Raw genomic sequence first — 23,729 nt, forward strand, 5'->3', positions numbered from 1 at the left:
GCTGGAATTCTAACATTGTAAAATAGATCTTGTTGAATACTTAAATTCCCGGTCATTTCAGCTGGTTTTACATGAGAACACCAATGGTACACCAGAGGATCTGTTCATAGATTGTGAGCAGTAGAGGAAGTGAAGAAAGTGCTGTCGTATTTTGAAATGGGTAACTTGAATGATGCTTGACTGAAGTTGTAATTCATCACAACACTCGCTCCCAGTCATGGATGCCAGTGGAATGCTGCGTAACAAGCCCCCGGGTCAGCACGAGGATTGAGCTGAATCCAAAATCTAATCTGTCCCAGTTATTTACATTACAAACCCAGGCTGTGTGTGCAGTTGTTCCACCAAAAGGTCAGATTCCCTTTGTGGTCCGCCCAGCCCTGCTAATCCCACGGCTCCAGGCTGATCTTGGGGTTTCTGTCATTGGCTCGGTTGACTGCTGTTTGGCTTTAAATGATCACACACTCCACACTCGTTTGCTGCAACACAAACAGAGACAAATGGGCAAACTGACTCTGACACTACATGCGTGTATGTTGGTGTTTGAAGGGCGTCCATATCAATATCCCACACTCACTTGGACGTCAAATGTAAACTTACACTTGCACAGACACAGCCGGTGGAGCGCAGAGGGGGAGCTAGCAGTGAACCTTAATAATGCCCGAGTGGGGGGCATAAAGATGGGTGCACATAAGGGTGGGTTTATGTGAGGCTGGGGCACCCCACTGATGCAGAGCTCTGTTTCCCCCTTGGACAGAGCTAATTCCCCCCTTCTGGGGTTCAGGAGGTCGCTGGATGGTGGGATGGAGGGATGAGAAGAGAGAAAAAGAGGTGATGGGATTTAGCGATCAGCACCTGCTGGGTCCATGTTCGAAAGAGTGAAAGGGTCAGCTCAGGGGCACGTGACGTCACCGCCCCAAGATGGTGGGAACAAAAGACGAGAGTGACGCTGAGAGGCATGAGGTGAGAGTGAGAGGAGGGTGGACAGGCGGAGGCAGAGACATAGAGACTCACTCATTCCCCGGGACAGAAGAAGAAATAGGCAGAGAAATAAAGTATGAGAAACGTTCAATTATTTAAATCCCGTCGACTGCCGCCGAGAAAGCACGAGGCAGGGCTCTGGGAAAGGAAAACAAAAAGACAGGTAGGATGTGAATGGAGTGAATACAGATGGAGGAGAGGAGATAAAGAGATGTATGAGAAGATAGATGAGTAGCACAGTGAGGAGAAGAGAGAGAGAGAGGGAGAGAGAGAAATGCAGGATGATGGTGTACAGCTGGCAGCCTGTCACAGTCTCCAAGGTGTCTCCTGTCACTGTGCTGGCCTGCTGTCACACTCTAGTGGCCTGCCCAGAGCGCTCGTACACACACACACACACACACATACACACACACACACACATCCTCAATACACTGTGGTCATGAATAAACCATCCTAATCCATTGAGATTATACAGCAACAGGAGGAGGTGGGCGAGAGGCAGAGACGCAGAGACAGCGAGCGAGAATTGATCCTCAGGAGTTTGTGAGAAGTTTGGCTCTAGGCTGTCATGTGTGTGACGGTTCAGGCAACTTCTGTACACTTATCACTTCCTGTCACCATCCCGTGCGCTTTCACAACAAAGAAGAGATCACCGTTTAATCACTGAGCGGAGTATAGATAAACATGTACCTGTTAATGGAAGCCTTTTATGACTAAACATAAGCATGTGACTTTGTGTTGGTGTCTTGTGCTGCGTTCAAGTGCTGTTGGAAAATCGAGGAATGCCAAGAGGCAAACTTTGGATTCTTGATGAGACACGAGTTTAAAGTTTATCTATCTATATATCTATATATCTAAAGATTCTAATTCTATGTATTTCTTTACATGAGAGAACAAAAGCGGTGTTGATCTTCATCACTGTGTTGATCATCATTTTAAACACTCAAACACACTAAAAACCTATCTATCTATGTGTGTGTTTGTGTGTTTTGTTTATGTGAAAGTGAGACTCTGGCTTCAACTCTGATTTGCAGTAGGTAGTAGCAGGGTTGTTGATCACACACTGTCTCGCTCATACACATACACACACACACACACACACTGCAGCCTCTATCTCACCGCCTGAAACGACCGTGTGACTTGACAACACTGCTCCTGGTTAAAGTCGGTTATGTGATTCAAGTCAAATAAAATACTCTATCAAGAATTTGTCTTGCTGTGCTTGTGTGTGTGTTGCATGTGTACGTCATTTGTACAAATCCAAACACACACACACGCAAGCAGCGTTGATGTCTGGGGGCGGTTGAGTCAAATCTGTTTACATGTTTGTGGCTCTGTCTGCCTTTAGTTCAGTGGCGCCATTGATCGGTGGACGGGCTGCTTGAAGTGATGATGCTATGCGTCAGAAGCAGATGATGTGATGTGCCATCCTTTTGTCACGTCGCCCTGCTCTAATCCCAGCCAGCAGGCCTCGCCTTTATGTGACTGCTGTTATGCCTGCGGTCTCCCACAACACTGGGTCTCCGCGCTCTGTGTGCGTGTGTGTGTGTGTGTGTGTGCAAGATGTTGCGCGCACATGCGTGTTGTTGCCTTGACAAATCTATTCAAACCCCGGCCTCCCTGCCTCCATTGGTGGTGATGGCGCTAGTGGAAGGGGAGGTGGGGGGGGACGAGTAAGGCCCTTTGAAAGACTCCCCTCCTTCTCTGCCTCCTTCTCCAGCCGCCCCTCTGCCTCACTGCTCCACAAGCCAGCTGACATCTTCCTCCAGACAGACTGAATGAATTAAAGGAGATACAATAAGACACTTGATGTCACAGTCAAGGAGCCCCACTGCTTCTGTGCCGCTCTACAGCACTCTGCCCCGAAGCCCAGGCTCAGAGGAGAGCACATCCAGGGCCAAGCAGAGGAGCTAAAAATACACAACATGCCACTGTTTACCAAAGATGACTTGTCATCTTTTACCAATACTACCCCCCACCCCCTCACTTTCTTCCTCTTCCTCATCCTCATCCTCATCCCTCCTCATCTCTCTGGGCATCTTCCTTGTCTTTATTTATAAGATGTCTAAGATACACAACGTCCTTAGAGGAGGAGAGTGAACTGTTGGCAAAACTTGGACAAATGTGTTACAAGCATTAACATATTTCATTTGTTTTATTCAGGGTTGTTATTATTTAAAAATGATTGTAATTGTCATTATTCTCAATTTTAAAGACTTCAAAGAATTCACTCGCTCAATCTTACAGTATTATACAACCTGTGACCTGTTATTCTGCCGTTGTCTACAATTACATTTGTCGAGCTACTACTTGTTGTTTGCCTGCCTGTGTATGTAATTGCATGCAAGGAAGCCATATTCAGTACGGCAACAAAGCACATTTATGTAACACATAAATAACGTCGCTCTGTCTAAAGTTGAAACATTCAAAAGTTCAGTTTTTGATAGATAACGCCCCTGTGTGTGTATGTGTGTGTTTTATGGGAGATTGTGCGTGTTGGGTGGTTTTGGACTAGCGTGACATGACCAAGGATTTGTGTGTGTGTGTGTGTGTGTGTGTGTGTGTGTGTGTGTGTGTGTGTGTGTGTTTGTCTGTCACGGCCTTGGTAGAAAGCACTGCTGAGGGCAAAGACGTAAAAGCATGTGTGTGTTTGGATGGTTCACAAACGGCACGGACTACTATCCAACTTCGTGGGAGACCCCTGCGATGCACACACACACACACACACACACACACACACATATACGCACACATACACAGCACTGTAATGGCTGTCATGGGGCCAGGGTGAAAGTAAACAAGGGCAGATAAGCAGTGATTCAGAAGGACGCCAGCTGCACATTCTAATCTCTTTACATTTTCTCTTTCTTCTATTGAACTTTTATCTTATCTGGCGGGGGGGGGAGCGTCTTCTCCGCACATTCCTTCTCAGCCTCCCTCTCTCTCCCTTGCCTCTCCTTTTCCCTTGTTTATGTTCTATCCTCGTACCAATCCACAGGCAGCGCGCGGACAAACGGGCGGGGGAAACACACTTTGATACGTTGTCATGCACTGACCTGCAGGGTAGGTGGGGGGTGGGGGGACGGGGAGTGAATCGGGATTGCTTTGTGGCGTTTGTATACTTTATCAGTGATACATTGGATTTGACCTAATATGTGAGATTACCCTGTAGGTTTAGAGTGAGAGAGAGAGAGAACACCACACCGTCTCAAGGTGGATGAAGACTAGGAAACGTGATAAAGAGGTCTTCTCCCCTTTTCTGACAGTAGACTTGTCAACCACGGGAGGTTTGAAAGGACTAGGGGGCGTTTGCAGGGGGTTATGGGTCAGCAAACTGGGCAGACGGCCTCCCCCAGGGCACCCGCTGATCCGCCATGGTGGAAGGCCCCAAGCTCTCAACCACAAACAAACCCCAAGCTGTCTAAGCAACATGTCACAGGGCTTTTAATTGCTTGTTCCTGTCTCTCTCTCGCTCTTTCGCTCTCTCTATCTCTTGTGCTCCCCGATTCTGTCAGACACAAACACGCTCTCTCTCTCTCTCTCTCTCTCTCTCTCTCTCTCTCTCTCTCTCTCTCTCCGCCTATGCTGTCTCTACCCTTGTCTTCCAAGCCTGTCCCTGCGTTTCCATCGTCTTACTTCCTCTGCCTCCACCTGTGTCGTGCTCTTTCTTCTGTCTAATCTCCCCCAATTACGATCCAATGAGCCACATTCTAAGGAGAGGAGAGAACAATCACTTTTTTCTGAAGTATAAACATAAAAGGGCAAAACAAAAATCTCTCGCATCAGCTCCCTTCCCTCACTGTGTTTTTTGTTTGTTTGTGTGTGTGTGTCTGTGTGTGTGTGTGACTGTATCAGGCTGAGTCGTCTTTGTGGAAATCATTTTTTGAAGAAGAAGCTGCATATTTCCAGAGATAAATCGAACAAAAACCCATCCTCACACTTTGTCACGGTCAATCTCCTCTCCTCTCCTCTCCCTGCAGCACTGTTGTAACTGGGTGTCGAGTCCGGAGCCCCTGGACACACCGGTGGACCCCATGCTGCCAGACTGCCCTCGCGTCTCTGCAGGTAGAAGCCATACTTTTCATTACACACACACACACACACACACACACACACACACACACTCCTGGCAGTGATAACAGAGCGACTCGTTATCTCCTTGAATCAGAATGATGTCTTATTTTTGCCATTTACAGTTATTTGACTAGCAATCTTACCAAACAGTTGCTCAATATTGGACTGATGCAGTAGTTGGCAAAGTCACAATTGGCTCTTGGTAAAATATGACTGCTGCTTGTTGATCTTCCTCACAGTCGTGGCTATGCACAAATTCAATGATATGTTTGAAAACCTTGAGATTAAATTTTTTTATTCAATTTTGTATGAAAACAAATGGACAAATAGAGTTTAGGGAGTTTTAGTGTAGAGTGCAGAACATTGAAATAAATCTATAAGGTCATAGATTACAACGAAACTCATTGTATTTCCAAACATGTAAGTAGCTCCTTAATCTATTCCTCTATCAGTGTGTGTGTGTGCAGGGATGTGTACATGGTGTGTAAGTGCTTGTGTTTGTGTGCTGGGATCACTGAAGCGCAAACAGACAACGTGCACTTTTTGATTTTTGATTTTTTGATTTTATTTTTGTCCTCCTTGTCACCCTCCTCTCCCGTCTCATCATCTGCTCCGTCTCCCATATTGGTTAATCCTCTCCCGTGGCGTTTGGCTTCCTGTCCCTGTGCCCTCTCCGCGGTCGTCTGGCCCCGGTGATGTCATGGCCATCGCGAGAATGTGTCCTTAATGTAGGATTAGGGATGAAAGCTGTAATCCTCGACATGACCGTTGATAAAGAGATGATGATTGCGGCCTTGTTTGAGGAAAGACACACATGCATGCACACGCGCGTACACACACACACACAGGGCAAACATCAGCCTGGACAAATCTTTAAAACGCAAATGTTACACACACACATTCACATCCTCACATCCTGTCGCCATCGCTCATTTCCAACCTTCACACTGGAGCTTGTGCAGGGGAATATCGCATCTTCTTTTCTTTCTTCTACCTTTCTTTTTTTTTATCTCTACAGCCCCTGGGTGACATCATGGTGAATGTATAGGTCATCACACACATGCTCCACATGTCAGTGAATACATCTCTAACGCCGCTATCTCATCTTGGCCCACTAAAACGGCGTGTAGCACACGGAGCCGTGTGTGTGGACGGGCCGTAACATCTACCAGTGAATCAGCTCCTTGAAATGTCAGCCATCCTTCAATACAAAACCTATACAGTATTTCATGTTCAAATGTCAGTTTTTACCTTGATATTGTCGCGTCTGCTCACATGGACTACTGTCAGTCAGAAATATCACCCTTCCAGCCCAGACATTGAGGTTTGAGGCCCCTTTGCATGGCTGAGATTGTTTTATGACAGCCCTGTGTGACATGGCAACCATCTGGACGTACGCACTGTTGACTTTAGCAACTTTTAGCCCAGCTGAAAAGAGGAGGGTCTCTGGCCTGCTATCGGAGCTGCCAACTCAGCTTGTCTCCGGTCTTTTGGTGGCAGCTTCTGGTGTCAAAGGTCATCTCGGTCGTCTTTGTGTCCTTGGCAGCATGGCAGGTTTGGCGGGCGGCGGCCATTGTGGTGAGAGTCGCAGCGGAGCAGCAGAGGTGACGAGGTTGAGGGAAGGTTGAGCGAAGGCTGTCAGGGTATCATAGCCCGGGGCGTCAGTCAACACACACACACACATTCAGACACACACACACACACACACACACACACATTCAGACACACACACACATATAACTCCCAATACCTATGCTTGCATGAAAGCGTTTGTCTGTGTTTCTGTAGTTTGTGTGTTTCTGTAGGTGGGTGGGGGGAAATCAGGGTTTACCAAAAAGCACACACACTCACACACATCGCAGTTTGAACCGTTGCACTTGTGTGGAGCCAGACTGTGGCGGGGCCCGAGGCGACTGGGCTGCTGTGGAGCGATGGCGTGCGATCAGACGTGCACACGCGCTCAGAAGTCTGAAGGCTAACAAAGTAGCGTGTGTCTGCTGAGACGCGGGCGCACTGAGACCGGGCGGGCAGCGCCACTGAGAGCGGGCTGAAGGACGAGCCTGGCTGTCGCTCCTCATCCTACTCCTCTCTTCTTCTTCTCCTTGCTCTCTTTCTGGCGTTCTCTTACTAACGTCTCTTTCCCCCTCCTCCTCCTCCTCCTCCTCCTCCTCCGCTCCCGTCCTGCCTCCCTGTGTGGCGTAGTGATGATATGAAGGTTGTGTTTTCCATGCTGGTAGAACTCTTGGCAAGGAAGGAGGCAGGGAGAAGTGGAGGCAGAGCCTGTCTCTTACCCCTAATCATCTGTGAAGCGACTGCGCTCCACCAGCGTGGCAGGGCAGCGGTGCTGGGAGGAAGGAGGGCGTAGCGGGGGTGTCCTCTTTTAAATGTGATAAAACCTGGACTCCTTCCCTGCACATGTGACTGGCTCACGTCCCCACTCCTTCGGTTATTTCTCCCTCTTAATCTTTCCTTTCTCTAGTCCATTCTTCTCGCAGAAGGAATTTGTCAACACACACACACACACATAGGAGAAGGTCAGCGCTCTGGTGTTTGGCGGAGGCCTGGCACACTCGCAGAATTTTATCAGTTAGGAACACACTGAACACGAGCTAAATATGCAGATAAAGTGGAACCAATCTCCTGCTGGAAGGGCTCCCTGTGTGTGCATTTGGTGCGTGTGTGTGTGTGTGTGCGTGTGCGCGCGCGTGTGTGTGTGTGTGTGCGTGTGCGCGCGCGTGTGTGTGTGTGTGTGTGTGTGTGTGGTAGAAAGGCTGACAGAGGCATAAGTTGGTGGAAAAGCGTTGGTGGTTCGGCGGGATTGCTGAGGCATTCCCAAAGATGTAATCATTCCAAAGCAACATCAGCCCAATTAGATGCTGTGAGAAAAGGGGAAACACAGGGTGGTGGAGGAAGACAAAAGAGAGAAATAGAGAAAGAGGTTGATGAGAGATGGATGGAGAGAGAGAGAGAGAGAGAGAGAGAGAGAGAGAGAGAGAGAGAGAGAGAGAGATTCCTCTGACTCTGCCACTTATTCACTGGTTTCTGGTGACACAGATGATCAGATGAGCGATCAGAAAAGATTTATCTGTGGGAAAACCCCGAAACACACACACACACACACACACACACACACACACACACACACACACACACACACACACACACAAGCACACACACACACACACACAGCCTCCACTTGGGTGATTACTCATTGTCCGAGCTGATTATTAATTACAAAGGGTGAGCACTCTGAAGGTAAACACTGATTAATGACTAACAAAAGTAAGTTAATGTCTTACCTGTACTTTAATTACCAGCCCGGCTCGGTTACAAGCGTCGCGACACACGGGCATAATTAACCCTAATGGACCGCACAAAGACGCTAACTTTAGCTTTCTCTCACGCCGTAAACGTGCAGCAGAATGACTTTTACCAATATCTTGGTAAAAGTCCGACATACCGTCATGTCATTGAAAATGTAAGGTGAAACGTTACGATTTCTGCATGTATCTTGAATAGAAATGATGCAGCACTTCTACAGCACAAACACACACACACACACATGCTGTATTGTCACGCCCTTATTGCCGCTATAGAATGAGTGAGAATGCAATCCTCACCTCCCTGATCCACGCACTGCTGACCGTGAAACGCCTCTCGCTGTCAGCGCCCTCTCTCCACACACCAACACACACACACACACACACATGTTGATTGATGTGTGTGTGTGCTGACTTACTCGTGCAGAGGAAACTCCGGGCCCAGTCAAATTAACCTCCCCTCCTCCCTCCACACACTGTTTTTTCAGCTTGGTAAGGTGGAAGTCTGCCGCCTTGTTGGGGAAGATCACATGAAAAAGTTTGTCTCTCTCTGTGCTTGTGTTTGTGTGTGTGTGTTTCAGTGTTTACTTAGCTAGTGCCGGCACACTTTCCTCCAGTGTAGCAGGAAATAGACTGGTAAACTCTGGTGAACCGCACCCTGACCTCTGACCTCGCTGATATACGGAGGTGGAATCGGGGATGTTGTGTGGATCTCACTGATAATGATGTGGAAAATGCTGACAGCAGCACCAAAAGATCAACGAGACGATCGAAAATCCTCTGTTGAGTCTTGATTTTGTTTTTGATGGAAAGATAAATCGGGTTCTTGTCTGATTATATCTTGGAAATGTACAAGAATAACTCACAATGTGTGCAGGTTTGTTTTGCATTTACACATAAATGCTACGTATAAAGTGTTGTCTTTCTTCATTTCTACGCCTTTGGCGCTGTTTTTCACACACACACACACGCGCACGCACACACACACACACACACACACACACTGTCTTTGACTCACTCTCAAACTAGTCCTTCCACAAGTTACTGAAATACTTCTCAGGTGTAGTCTTGCATCATTTTTTGGCTATTTGGGGCATTTTTAATTGCCCTCATTTCTTTGTCGTCGTGTTTGAGAATGAAGGTCTGCTAATTGATGCGTGGTTTGGGTCGCATTAGGAGTGACAGTTGCCCTTCCTTTTGAGACACACGCACAGACGTCACACTCTTAGGGGAGAAGTGGCATACTCTCTCTCTCTCTCTCACTCTCTTTTGGTTTGCTCAGACCCCTGGACCCTCCGGATTGCAGCTTTTCTGAGCGTGAGCGCGTAAAAGGCCGTAAGAGGGCAAAGCCTCGGTGAAACGGAGCTCCGAGTGTGAAGTGTATCAGAAATAAACGATAAAAGATCATAAATGCAAAGGAGTGCGAGTACCAGAAGGTCAATGGTCTTAGCATTTTATTGCTTTCTCTATGTTTATGGATTCTCTCTGTCTGTTTTGGATGCATTAAAGATTGTGGTATATATGCAGACTCTTCATATGAGAAAAATATGGAAATTCCTTTGCTTCTTTGAACTATTTCATTGACTACAAATGGTCATGATACTTGAGATTTCAGGACCATGGTACCAATGGAAATGCAGCTTCTTCATGTTTGTTATCTTTACAACCTGGAACATCCAGCTCAGCCTCGGTGGACTGGCTGGAATCCGTCCCCGAGTCTGCCTCCTCCAGTCTATTGTCGGGTCACAGCGTCGTCTTGTGCTGACAGAACAATGCGCTCAGTCATGTCGCTTGCCGACTCTCAGGGACATTCGCTTTGAATCAAAGACTGGACCACTTTGACTCAATTCTATAAGAGCTGTCTGTGTTTATTGATTCATTCCTGCGCTTCGCCTTGTGTGTGTGACTTGTATCTTCAGCCAGATCAGAGTGAAAGATACCTCGACGGTCAATAGATGAGACCTTGCTACGGGTCTAAGACGAGGAGGGCGCTGCCATTTGTTTACCTTAACTGATAGAAAGAAAATGAACAGGATCAATAAGCCAGGGTAATGATTCTACAAGTTTGTTAGAACTGTGGAGTCACTTGAGTTTGCTTTTAACAGTTCCTTAAACTTTCTGATGGATTAACAACATTCAACTTTTCCTCTAATTCATCTACTTCTCTAATTCATCATTTGCTTCTAATCAAAAACTGGACCACTTTGACTCAATTTGTTGGAGCTTTCATTCATGCTACGTTTGACATATCCATGTTAAAGATAGGGTTCACTTGTGCAAGTGCATTTATCCTTGTGTGTGTGTGTGTGTGTGTGTGTGTGTGAGTGAGAGAGAGAGAGAACAGTCTGTGGTCTTGAGTTCACCCCTGCACGAGGTAAACTGTGTCCTGGAGGCATTTATCCTCTCCTCCTCTCTCATTCTCTATTCATCATCCCAGGGAAACAGAAGAAAGGGGAAAGAAAAAAGGGAACGAGCCTGGCGTGCATAGATGAAGGTTCAACAAGGTTCAATGAAACACTTATACAATTTGCTGCAATATAGTTTGGTTTTAAAATCTCATTATCATCTTAGTGCCAGATTTGCCCATGAGGGTCGTTCCTTATTCACTCTTATTAGCTGTTCAGCTTTGTCCATTTGTCCTCCTGCTATCTGCCTGGCAGCCAATCACTGGGACGGAACCTCCAAGACATACTCCCCACCCCCACCCCCCCTTCTTATCCCTAGTCTTACTCTGTGTTGCCATACCGCCAACTGATGCTTTTATGGTTGCTTAGACTCGCCATGGGGCAACCAGCAACTGTTTACATTCCACTTTCCTAATATGCGTGTAGTTTTTGTTTGTTTTTAATTGAAGTTTTCACTTTGACTCGCATCTATAATTACTTTTATACAGGCTATGCTTTGACTTCATTCCCGTTTGAACCGAAGGCTTAACCGAGAATTTAGAGAATCAATATTATAAAGATCCAATTTCAATAAGTTTCATTGGTTTTTATGGTACATCACATTCTATGTTCAAATAATGTTTTGCACGCTCCTTCATGTGTTTCTGTCTTCTCTTTCGTACTCTGGGTCAGACGGGGGAGCTAATGTACAGGGTACAGTAGAGCACAGGCCTGCATTCGAATCCCAAGCCTCTTAGCTGCTATGGGTCGTGTCCATCTCTGGTCACTGGGAGGGCATACCCAGATTAGTGCTTCATGGACATGGATCTCATTTGCCCATATGGCCTCTTCTCATTGAGTGGATATAGGCTCTAATCCGCCCAGCCTTTACCCCTGACCTCGACATGTGGCAAACTACTTACAAAGAAGTACACAAACCAGGCATATACCACATTTGTTTGCGTCAGAACGCACAGGATCCAGGGTGGAGTTCATTTGAAGTTGAAGGTTGTGTCGTGGTCAACACTGTATGGGATGAGTGCAAACACGCTTCCCCAAATATGCTGAAAGAGCCAAAAAACATCAAGTGAAATAGTAACATGCTACTACAAAGGGTTCTTGAACTTTATACCGGTTTTAGTCACATACCCTGGTGTGGAAATAATCCAATAAGCCGCTGTGGGGCAATGTAAATCCTCACCACTGCTACTATTCTAACTCTTAGCAATCACCTTCATCCCCAATATCACCGCGTCCTCATTAACAGGGCGCAAGTTGTCACCCAACAAGTGTCCTCCCTCTCATTAAAGTCACAATTCTCATCACAGTTATTGGCACTAACTTTGCCGCTCGTGCTCCTAAAAGGACTTTCTGCTGACTCGTGCTTGATTTAACCTTTTCCAAGTAACCGTTGCATTCATTACTTCCCGAAAAATATTTAATCCCAGTGTAGGTTAAACATTGTAATACTGTTTTGGCAGTAGGTGTGGTGCTCCTCGCAGGTGCTTCCACTAAGTGAATTTTGTTGATGGGATAAACTAGATTAAAGCAGGGAGAGGTTAATCTATTCAGTAATCGTGTGAGAGTGTCGCTATAAAACCCGTACAAGTTCACGCTGCCAAAAACATAACTAATTCATTGCTCCGCAGGGTTTTTATTCAAGGTGAAGAACACAAATGTGGCAGATTCAGTTACTGAGGCCATGCAGTCATATGAGCAGTGTATTCATTTACTGGATTACAGCTTTTAACACCTTTTGGTTACGTTTGTGGTGTTTTTGACCCAATATTTTACTCATATGTGCTCGTGTGTATCCTGCAGACATCAGAAAATATTATATGAAGGTACGGCAGAGGAGTAAAGGGCACTTTTACACCAGAATGAGGCCAGGATTTTACTATCCTCACGTGTTTCCAACATCATCTTCCCATGATCCATACCTGTTAACATGTTGACAACCTGCAACCAATAAGACAGCCGGCTTAATTGGTTAGCGATACCATGATGTCATATTGATAAAAGGATATACCTGAATTTTCCCATCAAGATTTGTGCCTTGGTTTTCGATAAATAATAAATATATACTGTGTGTGTTGACAAAAGCTGTAAATGTTCCATATCATAAGATTCCAATCCACCTTAGAGTGATATTTATCCTATCCATATTCACATCTTAAATATGTGTTAAATAGGCAGATAAACACAGGTTTTAGGGTCCATTGTGTCCAAATTCCCCTGATGAACTATGACTCAGTCTGGATAGAGATGTGTTAATTACACTGTAGATGGCACAGACAGAACGTATTTGCTCCTCATTTCTAATTTGATATCATAATTGCGGCGCCGAGATGTGACAGAGATTTCTTGTTCTCCTGTTTATCATCCTTTGTGCTCTTTTCTGCTCTTTGCCGCTGGTTACACAGTTCCTTTTCTTTAATGGAGACTGTTATTGTTATGGGTTCACAAGGCCGGTTCATAAGGTTTAGTCGTTAATTAATACACACGAGCACACACACAGCCAGTATGCACGTGCGTTATGGAGTGGAGAACACATGCTGAGATCCAACATCTGGGACAGCCAGTCAATTTAGTACCTATTGTATGCCTCTGTGTGTGTGTGTGTGTGTGTGTGTGTGTGTGTGTGTGAGGGAGCGAGAGAGAGAGAGCGAGATAAACAACCTGCTTTTGTTTAGTTACCTTTTTTTCTTATATACTATATTGTGGCAGCCATTTTACCCTCTCCGCTCTAACTTACAATTAGCTTCTAATTAAATGCACGTTTAATGTGATTGTTATGAAATAAAAAAGAACAAACATGCAAGCTCAGAGAATATATTAGAAATGCACATAATTGCCAAAGAGATGATTAGAAAATGAAAAAAACAGGAGAAGAATCACCCTTGAAGGTCCTTGAGATGTAATCAGCCTCAAATTAGAATGTTTATTTGTCGCTTTTGCTGAGGAAAGAAAATTAGAACTTATTTATATAATTATGTAAACAAAAAGTGCTGGTCGATTCCCACACCAGGCAGCTTTCTCCGAGTGTGTAGCAATGACCTTGGATCCTGGCGCGTTGACGAATAAAAACTTTATTAACCAGCCGTCTCTGAGACAGGAGACAAACAGCCCGTGACACCACCGTGTACTGGTATTAGGGAAATGTGGCAATTAGAGGATTTTTTTTCTTCTGCCTCTTCTTCTTCTTTCTTAGGGTGAAAGCGGCAAAGAGTAGACGGGTAATAAACACGGCTTGTTTGTGCCCTAGGAAGCTGCAATTATACAGCGCTGGGAGAGATGTTGTGCTTATTGTGCCTTGGAGTAATGAGATAGGCTGCGTTGATCCTTCACTGATGCTATGGATTGTAATCCTCCCCCTCCTCCACCCCCTCCCCCTCCCTTCCTCCCCGTCCTGTTTTATCCACCAACATCCTCTGCCCCTGACTCGCTCGTCACTGATCTGTGTGCGGCCCTGGCGACCTTTGTGCTCTGTGTCAGCTGACTTTTTTTCTACTGCTTGAAAATGTAATTTGTTCTCTTCAGTGCAGAACAAAATGTGTGGTTTTGTCCCCCCACCCCCCCCACCCCCCTCCCCCCCACCCCCCCCCCCCCACACACACACACCCCATTTAATCTATTTAAGCAAGTCTAACTGGCATTTATGTTTACCTCTCATCTCTCTGTTCCCACGCTCCCTACGTAAGGATGTCCTAAATTATCTCTCGTCGCGAGGTGACTGACATGTTTCAAACCAGAGAGCACATTCCAGGTTTTTGTGTGTTATGGTTTGCTGAGGCACAGTGTGGAGTTCTGGGATTTAGTTTGGTTTTGTCCATTGGTGTTGCCTCCTGAGTTCTGTTTATATCTTGTCAATCACTTTCTGACCAATCCTTTCACACGGGTTTTCCCCCCTGACTTCTTCTCACTGTCATCTGCTCCCTGTCATCTTGATGCGATGTGTTTTTGCGGTGTTAGCCTTCATACTTTGGTCATATGTATGGATTCCCCCACACACACACACTCTGGTGTACATCCTCCCGAGGTGAAGAATGCTGTGCGCAGAGAGTCGTGTTATCTGGGTGACCTGGAGACAGACTGGTTATCACCTCAGTGAGCCGGCGGAAAACCACGCCTGCCCCCTGCATCAGGCCAATATGTCCGCCTACAACAGGCCTCACCTCCATATCTAATCAGCATGGACAGGACACTTGTCCGCAGACACACACACACACACACACACACACACACACGCACACACACACACACACACACAGACACACTCACTCACTCACCAACCGCATGTACGCCCACAGAGTAACACGTGCATGTACACACTCAGAGATATCCCTACACATGTTAGTGCACATACTGATACACCCTTGCACACACACACACACACACACACACACACACACACACACAGTCCAGACACACACTGTGTTCCAAGATATTAGCAGTTGTCGCAGTGAGCTGTGGGAGTGGCACAGAGGGGGGTCTAAGGCCAAGTGGTAGACACTAGAACACGTAGTGGAGGGCGCCTCAAGGTCGGCAGTGAGGGGCGGTTGCAGAGGGAGTAGGCGGAGGGGATCCAAATCAGGCCACCTGACTCTGAGGGTGACCTGATCACCTGACCCTGGTGTGCTGGTGTTGGTGGTGGCCTCCCTCAACCTATGTCCACCCTCCACCTAACAAACACTGCAGCACATGAAACGGTTGACCTTATTTCTTCTGTTGAAATCTTAAAGAGGAGGTAGGGCTCAATAATCTAAAGTGCAAATTCCAAATCCATCTTCGGCACCATTTAATCTCCTTCTCTTTGGTTTTTGTGCTACTCTCACCCGCACTTTCACCAAGTTCATGCCAGCTGACCTTCTGATGTTACGTTAGCGTGGCTCACCTTTGCCCTCCCCACCCCCCTCCACGACCCTGCCCTCTGAACAACATGCGGTCAGATAGCAAAACCTCCAAAACAAAAGTGGTGGAGTGCCAGCGCCGGGAGGGGTTGGAGGTGAGCTCGCAACTGTGTGTCCGAAACACATCGCAAGCGCTAAGTGAGGTTGGCACCAGCTGTTGGAGCAACGTCGGGGCGAAGCAGGAGGAAGTGAATTGCGTTTGGCACCAGGCGGCTATCAGGCAGTAATTAGTATAGCTAACATCCCAGATGAAGGAGTCAAGTCTAGGTCAGGGTACAAAACTTCAATGGTCTTAGCGGGTAAAGGTTGGAGGCCAAGCCGTGCCCCCTCACCCCCCCCCTCCAATCCCGAATATAAGCTCATGCCGTGCCTGCTCAGATTTGCTGAAATCTGCCTTGAACTGTGACCTTTAGGTGACGGAGCCAGTCACATGTCAGGACCGGCTCCCGTGTCCGTGTTTGGATGGCCTCAGTAGTCCTTGGCCAACACACCATGAGACTTTTGGCCGAGATGTTAACCGTACAATCAAAAACGCACACTCTGCATTTCTTTCCTTAGTTGAACCCTCGGGATCGTCCCTCAACAGACCAATCAACAGAAGACATGCATGTATGGATGAATACAGAGAAAACACACACACAGACTGCCTGTTTTCAATCCTAGAAATCACAGCGTAATCTCCTTGGTACGCTTAGGTTGGTGTGAATTTTCTGTATGTAGCTGTGTGTGTGTGTGTGTGTGTGTTGTGGGGGTTGCATTCATTCCTGGTACTCTAAAAGACCTCTAATCCTCTAATGCCACCATAATCTCTTTTAATACATTGAATATTAGTCGACAAATCACATGATAATATAGTGATATGAAAATGTTTCTTTCCAATGACAGGGTACAAACAAGGGTTTAAACCCATGGCTTAAACCCTAGTTGTTATGTTGACCATGTCGGCGGTTTTGTAGCTGCTTGTAACCCGGACTCACCAGGGGGGTAAAACCTTCCTTCTCAACCAGTGCTTCCAGTAAGACCTTGGTCTCATAAAAACAGGCTCTATTAGCGTATTGCTGGATTCACAACTTGACAGAAAAATGGGAGTTTGACTCTTTTAAATGAGTGAACGACGGAAAACCACACCAGCCCTGCCTGTGAGGGCTGTGCACCGCGGGCTCGGGCGGAAAGTACCATCCCATTTCCCAACATTTCCACATGGATGTTGATTTAGTTGCGGGACAATGGTGGATCCCGTGCATTTGTTCATTCATTTGAAGCTTTCTGGTGTTTCTAGAAGATTGTGATACTGCGATTCTGCAGTGTTGCACATGAAGTTTTTGGGTGGTTCCCCATTCATCCCAGTCGGCAAAGATTTCAAATGTACAATGAATACAACAAATGTTTGTTTTCCTTTTCATAAATTACGATCAGAATTCCTGTGTGTTTGCATGGATCAAACGCTTCCTCCTTTGCTCTCTGAGGACTTTAGATAAACAAGGTTCTGCTGCACCATGAACTGTGTGAACTTTGGTGGATTTCATTTATCCTGTGTGCTATTTGTGGCACTTTCCATCTCTTGGATCCTGGCCTACTTTCTGTATCTTGCTTTTTTTTTTAGGTTGTTTTTTTTAAAACATGAGCTAAGCCGTAGTGCACAAACCAGACAGCCATTAGATCACTGCACTGTAGGTTTGACCCCTGACCAGCTAAGCCCCTAACCCCCCCCCCACACACACACACACACACACACACACACACACACACATACACATACACACCTGCCCGACGTCAAGCCCTGCCCAGCCCTTCCCTTCTTAGGAAATGATATTACGGTGTTTAGATTATCCTTCTTGTCTTCCTCCATACTGTAATCCTATTTGCTCTGTCATGTGTTGGTGTCCACAGATGGTGTGTGAATGACTGTGTGTGTGTTTATGTGTGTGACTGTGTGGAGGTGGTGTGACACCCAACTCACTCACAGCTGTTTGGACTAGTTCAGTGGCCCCATTGTCTCTCCCACACACCCCAGGAAAGGTGGTCTTACACACACACACACACACTCACATAACTACACTATTGCGCACAGGAGTGTTGAAATATGAATGAGTGTAATATTTTGGATAACATGAGTGTTCAACCTCTTTCACTTCCTCCCCTTCAGTGAACTTCATCACTCCCCTCCCATAATGGAAATGTTAAGCTGAGTGACTGAATGGTTGGGTTTTAGGAGTTTGGGATATGCGGGTTACCACTCACTGTATATAGAGAGAGAGACAGACAGACAGACAGACAGACAGAGAAAGAGAGAGCGAGAGGGAGAAAGGGAGAGAGAGAGAGAGAGAGAGAGAGTGAGAGTGAGTGCTCAGCAGGGTGAGAGTTCCTTGGCAGCCTTCCAGTAGTTGGCGTCTCGGCGTCGACACTTAGTTCCAGCTGAGTGGCCACAGTGGGCATGGCTGCTCTGACCTCTGGACCGAGGGCTGCTGCTCGCCTATTTCCACCACCCCTTTTGATTTATCCCTTTCTTCTGCTCCCCCCTCCCCTCAACCCCTTCTTTGTATTTCGGAAATGGCTTCATAACAGCCAAAACAGAGATGTTCCTGAATTGATTTGTCAAAGGAATGTGCTGGGTGACTGATCAGACAAGCAGTGGGTTTCCTTTTAAGCTTTGATTTTGAGAATAGCACCAGTGCAACGCTATCGTTCACCTCTTGATCAAAGCAATCTCATAAAGATATTCATGTTTTTACATTCTTCAAAGAAACTGCAATGGGGATTGCATTCATGTGTATTTCTCATGAAAAATACAAAAGGGAACAAATAAAACTCTGTTTCATGTTCTCATTTGTACAAGTTGCCCTACCTGTTAGACATAATGCAATTTGCAGACAAAAAGTAAGTGATGCTTCATTTGAATATTTACATACAATTATTAAATATGTGTATGGTGACATGTTCATTGGGAACATAAAACACAATGTCCACATTCACAATAGAAAAAATACAAAGGATCTATACGTACATCTTTACAGGTGAAGAAAGGGAAAACGGCAGGATTTGCTTCAAGGGAAGAATTTTGATTGCAGTAGTAAAAGTTTCCTTTAAATTTTGTCCGAAATTGATTTTATTTAATTTTTTCCAAAACTAATAATAATGAATAATGAGTAATGTCATATACATAACACAGTGGTAATTAAAAAAAAACTTTGCAGTAATGTCAAGTGTAAATTTTGTACAAAAAGAAGTAAAACTGCCCAAATCTCTGGTCATACAGGTCAATTAAAGCTACATTTATTAGATTTAATTGTCTGTATTGTTGCGAGTGATAAGCTTATGTGTATGAGCATTGATTTTGTTGGAGCTGCTAAAGTAAATTGAGGTTTCTGGTGGATATTTGATCTTTGCTCCTCTGTCTCGGCCTTGATTTTAATTCCAGTGGATGGAGGCGAGCTCAGACATTCTCTGGAGGCATTGCCCTTGACACAGACACATCTCATTTCAGAGGTTTACATATAGATCATTTTTTAAATGTCATTCCGCCTATAATAGTTTGGTTTGTTTAGAATGATACAGCTCAAAAGGATTTCCATGTATTATTTATTTTGTAAGCAAAAATGCTCACATTTAGAGGTCACACACTCCCTTGTTTCAAACAAAATCCATAAATTTAATTTCAAAAACTTTGTGAAGCTTGTCACTTGTGCTGCTCGCACATACATTGAAGTCATTGGGCACTGGGCCAAGCTAGAGAGGGTTCAATAGCTGTTATACGGGCAAACACTTGCAGTCAAGCACCTTTTTGGAGGCCTAATGAATTGCACCTGTATTGATCTCCATGGGAAATGCTAGTATGATACAGGAATAATTTAAAGAAAAATAACCTGGGGTGGAGGCATTGGAGTTGAGGTTGTTGGTGAAGGGGTGGGGCGTGGGCAGGGCGGGGGGCTGGGTGGGTGGGGGGCAGACGTGTTTATGCGGGGTTTGTCAGGAGGCAGATAGTGGGATCAAGATTGGGTATTGACGGGATCGGGGGCCGGGTGACTGAGCCACGGAACCTTGAAATAAACTGTCGCAGGCACACGGCCAGTCATTACAGTGAAGCTGCCTGGCCCTGCTCAACCTTGAGCCAGTCGATAAGCTATTATAACCATGCAAATTGTGGCCAAATCAGAGACCTGACATATTGGTATTATATTCCTGTGCAGCCACCGGGTTATGCATCATTATCGGGAACCGGCACAATATGCATTATGCTCCCACGCTGTTTAGCTCACAGGCTCATAAGGGGAAAGGCCTGCCGCAGACTGGGATGCAATAATTGTGTGTGTGTGTGTGTGTGTGTGTGTGTGTTTGTGTGTGTGTGTGTGTGTGTGTGTGTGTGTGTGTGTGTGTGTGTGTGTGTGTGTGTGTGTGTGTGTGTGTGCTGGGTGCATTGGTTTGTTTTTTTTTCTTTTGCAGGGCACACATTTCTACATGCCAAGCTCCAGCTCTCCTTCTGTCCCTTTCCCTCTATTTCCTTCTCTCTCCCTCTTTCCTCTTGTCAGTGCAGCGGCAGCCTGCCAGGTCATTTACTCTCAGCGACAGTGTGATGCATCCAGCGGGCCCAGCGTTGGGATGATGTAATTTGGGCTAAAGGCTGTGTAAACACTGCTGTGACCTTGGTTTTAGATTTGTCAATAGGGCTGGGTCGGAGAACAGAGAGGAGGATTGTGTGGGATTGAGAGCAGCGTGCCCTGGCTGTGATAGCTGTTAGTTTGGAGCTGACTGACTGATATGATAACCTCAGATACCTCGGCCTTACCTCTGACCCCAGCTACACCCCTCTAGCTCGGCCTTCCCTCCCTCCCTCCCCCAGCTCTCTCCTCGCTCATTGTCAAACACCCCTCGCAGCTCTCTTCTGCCGGGCTGCTCTCTCTTTGATATCGCTGTTTTCGCCGTCTCTCCAACACTCGATATTGCCCTCCCGTCATGTCCTCTTCACCTTCCTCTCCTCTCCTCTACGTCACTGCTCCTTTCTTCTCTGATCGCTCCACCTCTCTGCCCCCTCTCTCTGCAGCTTGTCCGCCGTCTGCCCTCATCGACTCGACCGCGGCCCTTTGTATATTAAGCTCTGTTTCTGCCGTCGTCTGTCCTGTGCCGCTTTTCATGAGCTCCGGAGGTCAACACAGGTAAACATTGGCTGACAGCCCAGACAACACAGAGCTATTGATCTGGTTTGGTGGGAGAGGTGATGGTTCACCTGGTGGGTCTCCAGAAGGGTTACGGCCTGCAGGTCTCATCTAAACCGTCCCAAGTTCGTCGGTGAAGGGAGAATACCAAAAATCGAGGCGAACAATTGTAAATCAAAATAGATCCCTCTCAGTGTTGCAGTTATGCTGATTTAATTATCAAAAAGCTGCAGAATACGGTGAATGTTTTGATTTGCAGACATTTTAGAGGCAGCTGGGTGCTTTTTCAAAGCAGCTACAGACTTTGTTTGACACTTTGAGCTGCTTGGTGTAGAAACAAGTTTTCAATTTCTCCCAAACAAACAAATTAAACAGTTTCAAATTTGGACCTATTTTTAATTGAGTTGATGTTCACATTACTGTCTAGTCCAAACAATTTAGATGCTACATGCAAAACTTTGACTATGCTGCAATTAAGTAGTAGAAGAAAGTCATGTATACAATATCAAAATCATCACAAATTGAACTATGCTTACTCAGAGTTATCAATCCATTGGGCCTGAGCCACCTCTGCATGCCTTTCCTTAAGGGAATGATTGTGATTTCATGAAAAACAAAACAAAATCATATTGATTCCACCCATGTATAGTGCTTGATTGCAATTTTGCTGGAATTGCAGTATAGACAAATAATCATTGTATTGAGTGCCTTGAATCACCTTCCAGCCATCAGAAGGCAGAACTAGCCGACTATTGAGACTTCATAGTTGTTGCATTATTGGCCAAACAGGATAAAGAGTATACAAGAATGAAAGTTGCATAGGTCAGTATCATAATTTGGAATGTATTTGTAGTAGCTGTAGTTAAGTGTAGGCTTCCTCCTTGCAACATTTAAAAAACTTGAGGAGGAGCACAGTCGCATGCAATAAGGGCGTGCAGGTGGGATATGGCGGTGAACGAGGCGGCGGCCTTTTCCACAGCTCAGGGCGACGCTTCTGATATTTTGGAATGCACAAATTTGTTCCACCAAGTTCCCACATGCAATGGCTCGCAGATGGGCAGCGATTAATCAGAGAGGTAACTGTGAAGTAGTTTGCAATTAGACTGGAAAGCTCTGGAGCATGTTAATTGAATCAGAAAATTAGCGACAGCTCTGTACCGAGATGTAATAGGCTCACTGCCGCTTGCAGCAGGTGCCAGCCCGCTCAGCTGTGGAACAAGGTATTTAAGTCACATTAGCAGCAGTAAAAGTATTCCTTGATATGGAACAGTTAGATTTTCTGCTCGTTTTCACCAACCGTGTCACAGTGATGAGCACGCCGGTGCCGGTAACCCGAGCCAGCGGGCGCGAATGCAGCAACTGCGCTGCCTCAAGGGGGAGAATAGATACAAAAACACAACATAAATGTACGCGGAAGGTATCTTATACTATTTAAAACATGTATAAAAGGTACAAGCTGTCCACTTCCTGCCATTTAAATTGATCTGGCTTTTTTTTTTGCTGCTTTTATTGGTTGCCTCCATTCTCTCTATGAGCTCACCTCACCTGCTGGCACCCCCCTCCCCCTCCCCCTCCCCCTCCCCATCCCCCTCTCCTCCCCTCCCCATCTTTAGCTCGCCTCCCCAGGGCTCCTGTTTGCTGACATCTCTTTCTGACACGACATGAAAAAGTGGTGAGAAATTAAAAATTGATCACTTCGGTGGGTTGCCTCTCTCTTTCTCTCTCTCTCTCTCTCTCTCTCTCTCTCTCTCTCTCTCTCTCTCTCTCGCTTGCTCTTTGCTTCGCTCAGGAAGAGCGCGATAGAGAGTTGCTTTCGTGGGAAGGCGGTGCACGCAAAAGTTCTATCAGGGTTAGTATTGAGTCAAAGTTAGGGAAGAGAGAGCGAGCTGGGGAGCGAAGGAGCAAGCAAGCGATGTAGAGAGAGATGTGAAAGGAAGGAGGGAGAGATGTGGAGGTAGAGAATTCCCCAAGCAGGCAGACAGACAGGGTTGTGCTTCGCCTTTCTGGCTTTAAAGCAGGCTGCGTGCCACACATACAGTAGGAGCAAGAGGCCATGGCAGGGTGTGTGTGTGTGTGTGTGTGTGTGTGGGTGTGGGTGTGGGTGTGTGTGTGTGTGTGTGCGTGTGTGTGTGTGTGTATTGTGTGTGTATTGTGTGTGTGTGTGTGTGTGTGTGTGTGTGTGTGTGTGTGTGTGTGCGTGTGTGTGTGTGTGTGTGCAGGTAGCATCCTCCTTCCTGCCTTGTTGAGCCCTGCAGTCCTCTTCAGCATTCAGATCCTGCCCCGACTGTGCTAACTCTGATATCTTCATCAGACACGGCTGCCTGCAAACACTCGCTTGCTCGCTCACACACACACACACACTCACATTTCACGGAGCTCTGCACAAAATATACATATGAACGCTCAGACAAATACATGATCACACAAACATGCTTACATGCAAGCCTGTACGAGTTCAGGGATGCACACACATCTGTGTGTCTCCCTCCCTCTCTCTCTCACACACACACACACACAGACATGCAAATAAATCCTTACATGTTTTCCAGCGCAGTTTGATCACGCTCATAATGATAATTGCGCCTTGTGAGTGTATTGATCTGTGTGTGTGTTTGTGCTTTTGCCAGAAACGAGAGGATGGAATGAGGTCTGAGGTTGATGAGAAGCCGTCTGCTGTCCTGCATTGATTTCCCACCGTAATATGTTCACAGAATGTCGACATAGACGTACACACACACACCGTTTTAAACACACACATACATGCCGACACATCACCGAGCTCTCATTTCGTTCCGGGAACATACATAAAAGCAAATTATGTAACGGGAATATGCATCATGACATTTATATAGGGATTATAAAAGCGTATAAAGCCTTTCAGACGGGTTTATGTGCAGCCGTTTTCATGGCGCT

General features: G+C 46.1%; 1 protein-coding gene across 2 annotated transcripts in view; it reads left to right on the top strand.

Annotated features, from left to right (window-relative positions):
- Window positions 1-23,729, top strand: part of arb2a (ARB2 cotranscriptional regulator A) — a 138,026-nt gene that overhangs the window by 92,191 nt on the left and 22,106 nt on the right. For both annotated transcript variants that reach the window (XM_076154302.1, XM_076154301.1), the window contains exon 10: window positions 4,959-5,043. In XM_076154302.1, the coding sequence (XP_076010417.1) occupies window positions 4,959-5,043 (85 nt within the window). The remainder of the gene's footprint in view (window positions 1-4,958; window positions 5,044-23,729) is intronic.

This window comes from Genypterus blacodes, unplaced genomic scaffold (genome assembly GCF_046128005.1).
Source record: "Genypterus blacodes isolate CSIRO-AG114 ecotype Tasmania unplaced genomic scaffold, CSIRO-AGI_Gbla_v1 ptg000061l_1, whole genome shotgun sequence".
Lineage (NCBI taxonomy): Eukaryota > Metazoa > Chordata > Actinopteri > Ophidiiformes > Ophidiidae > Genypterus > Genypterus blacodes.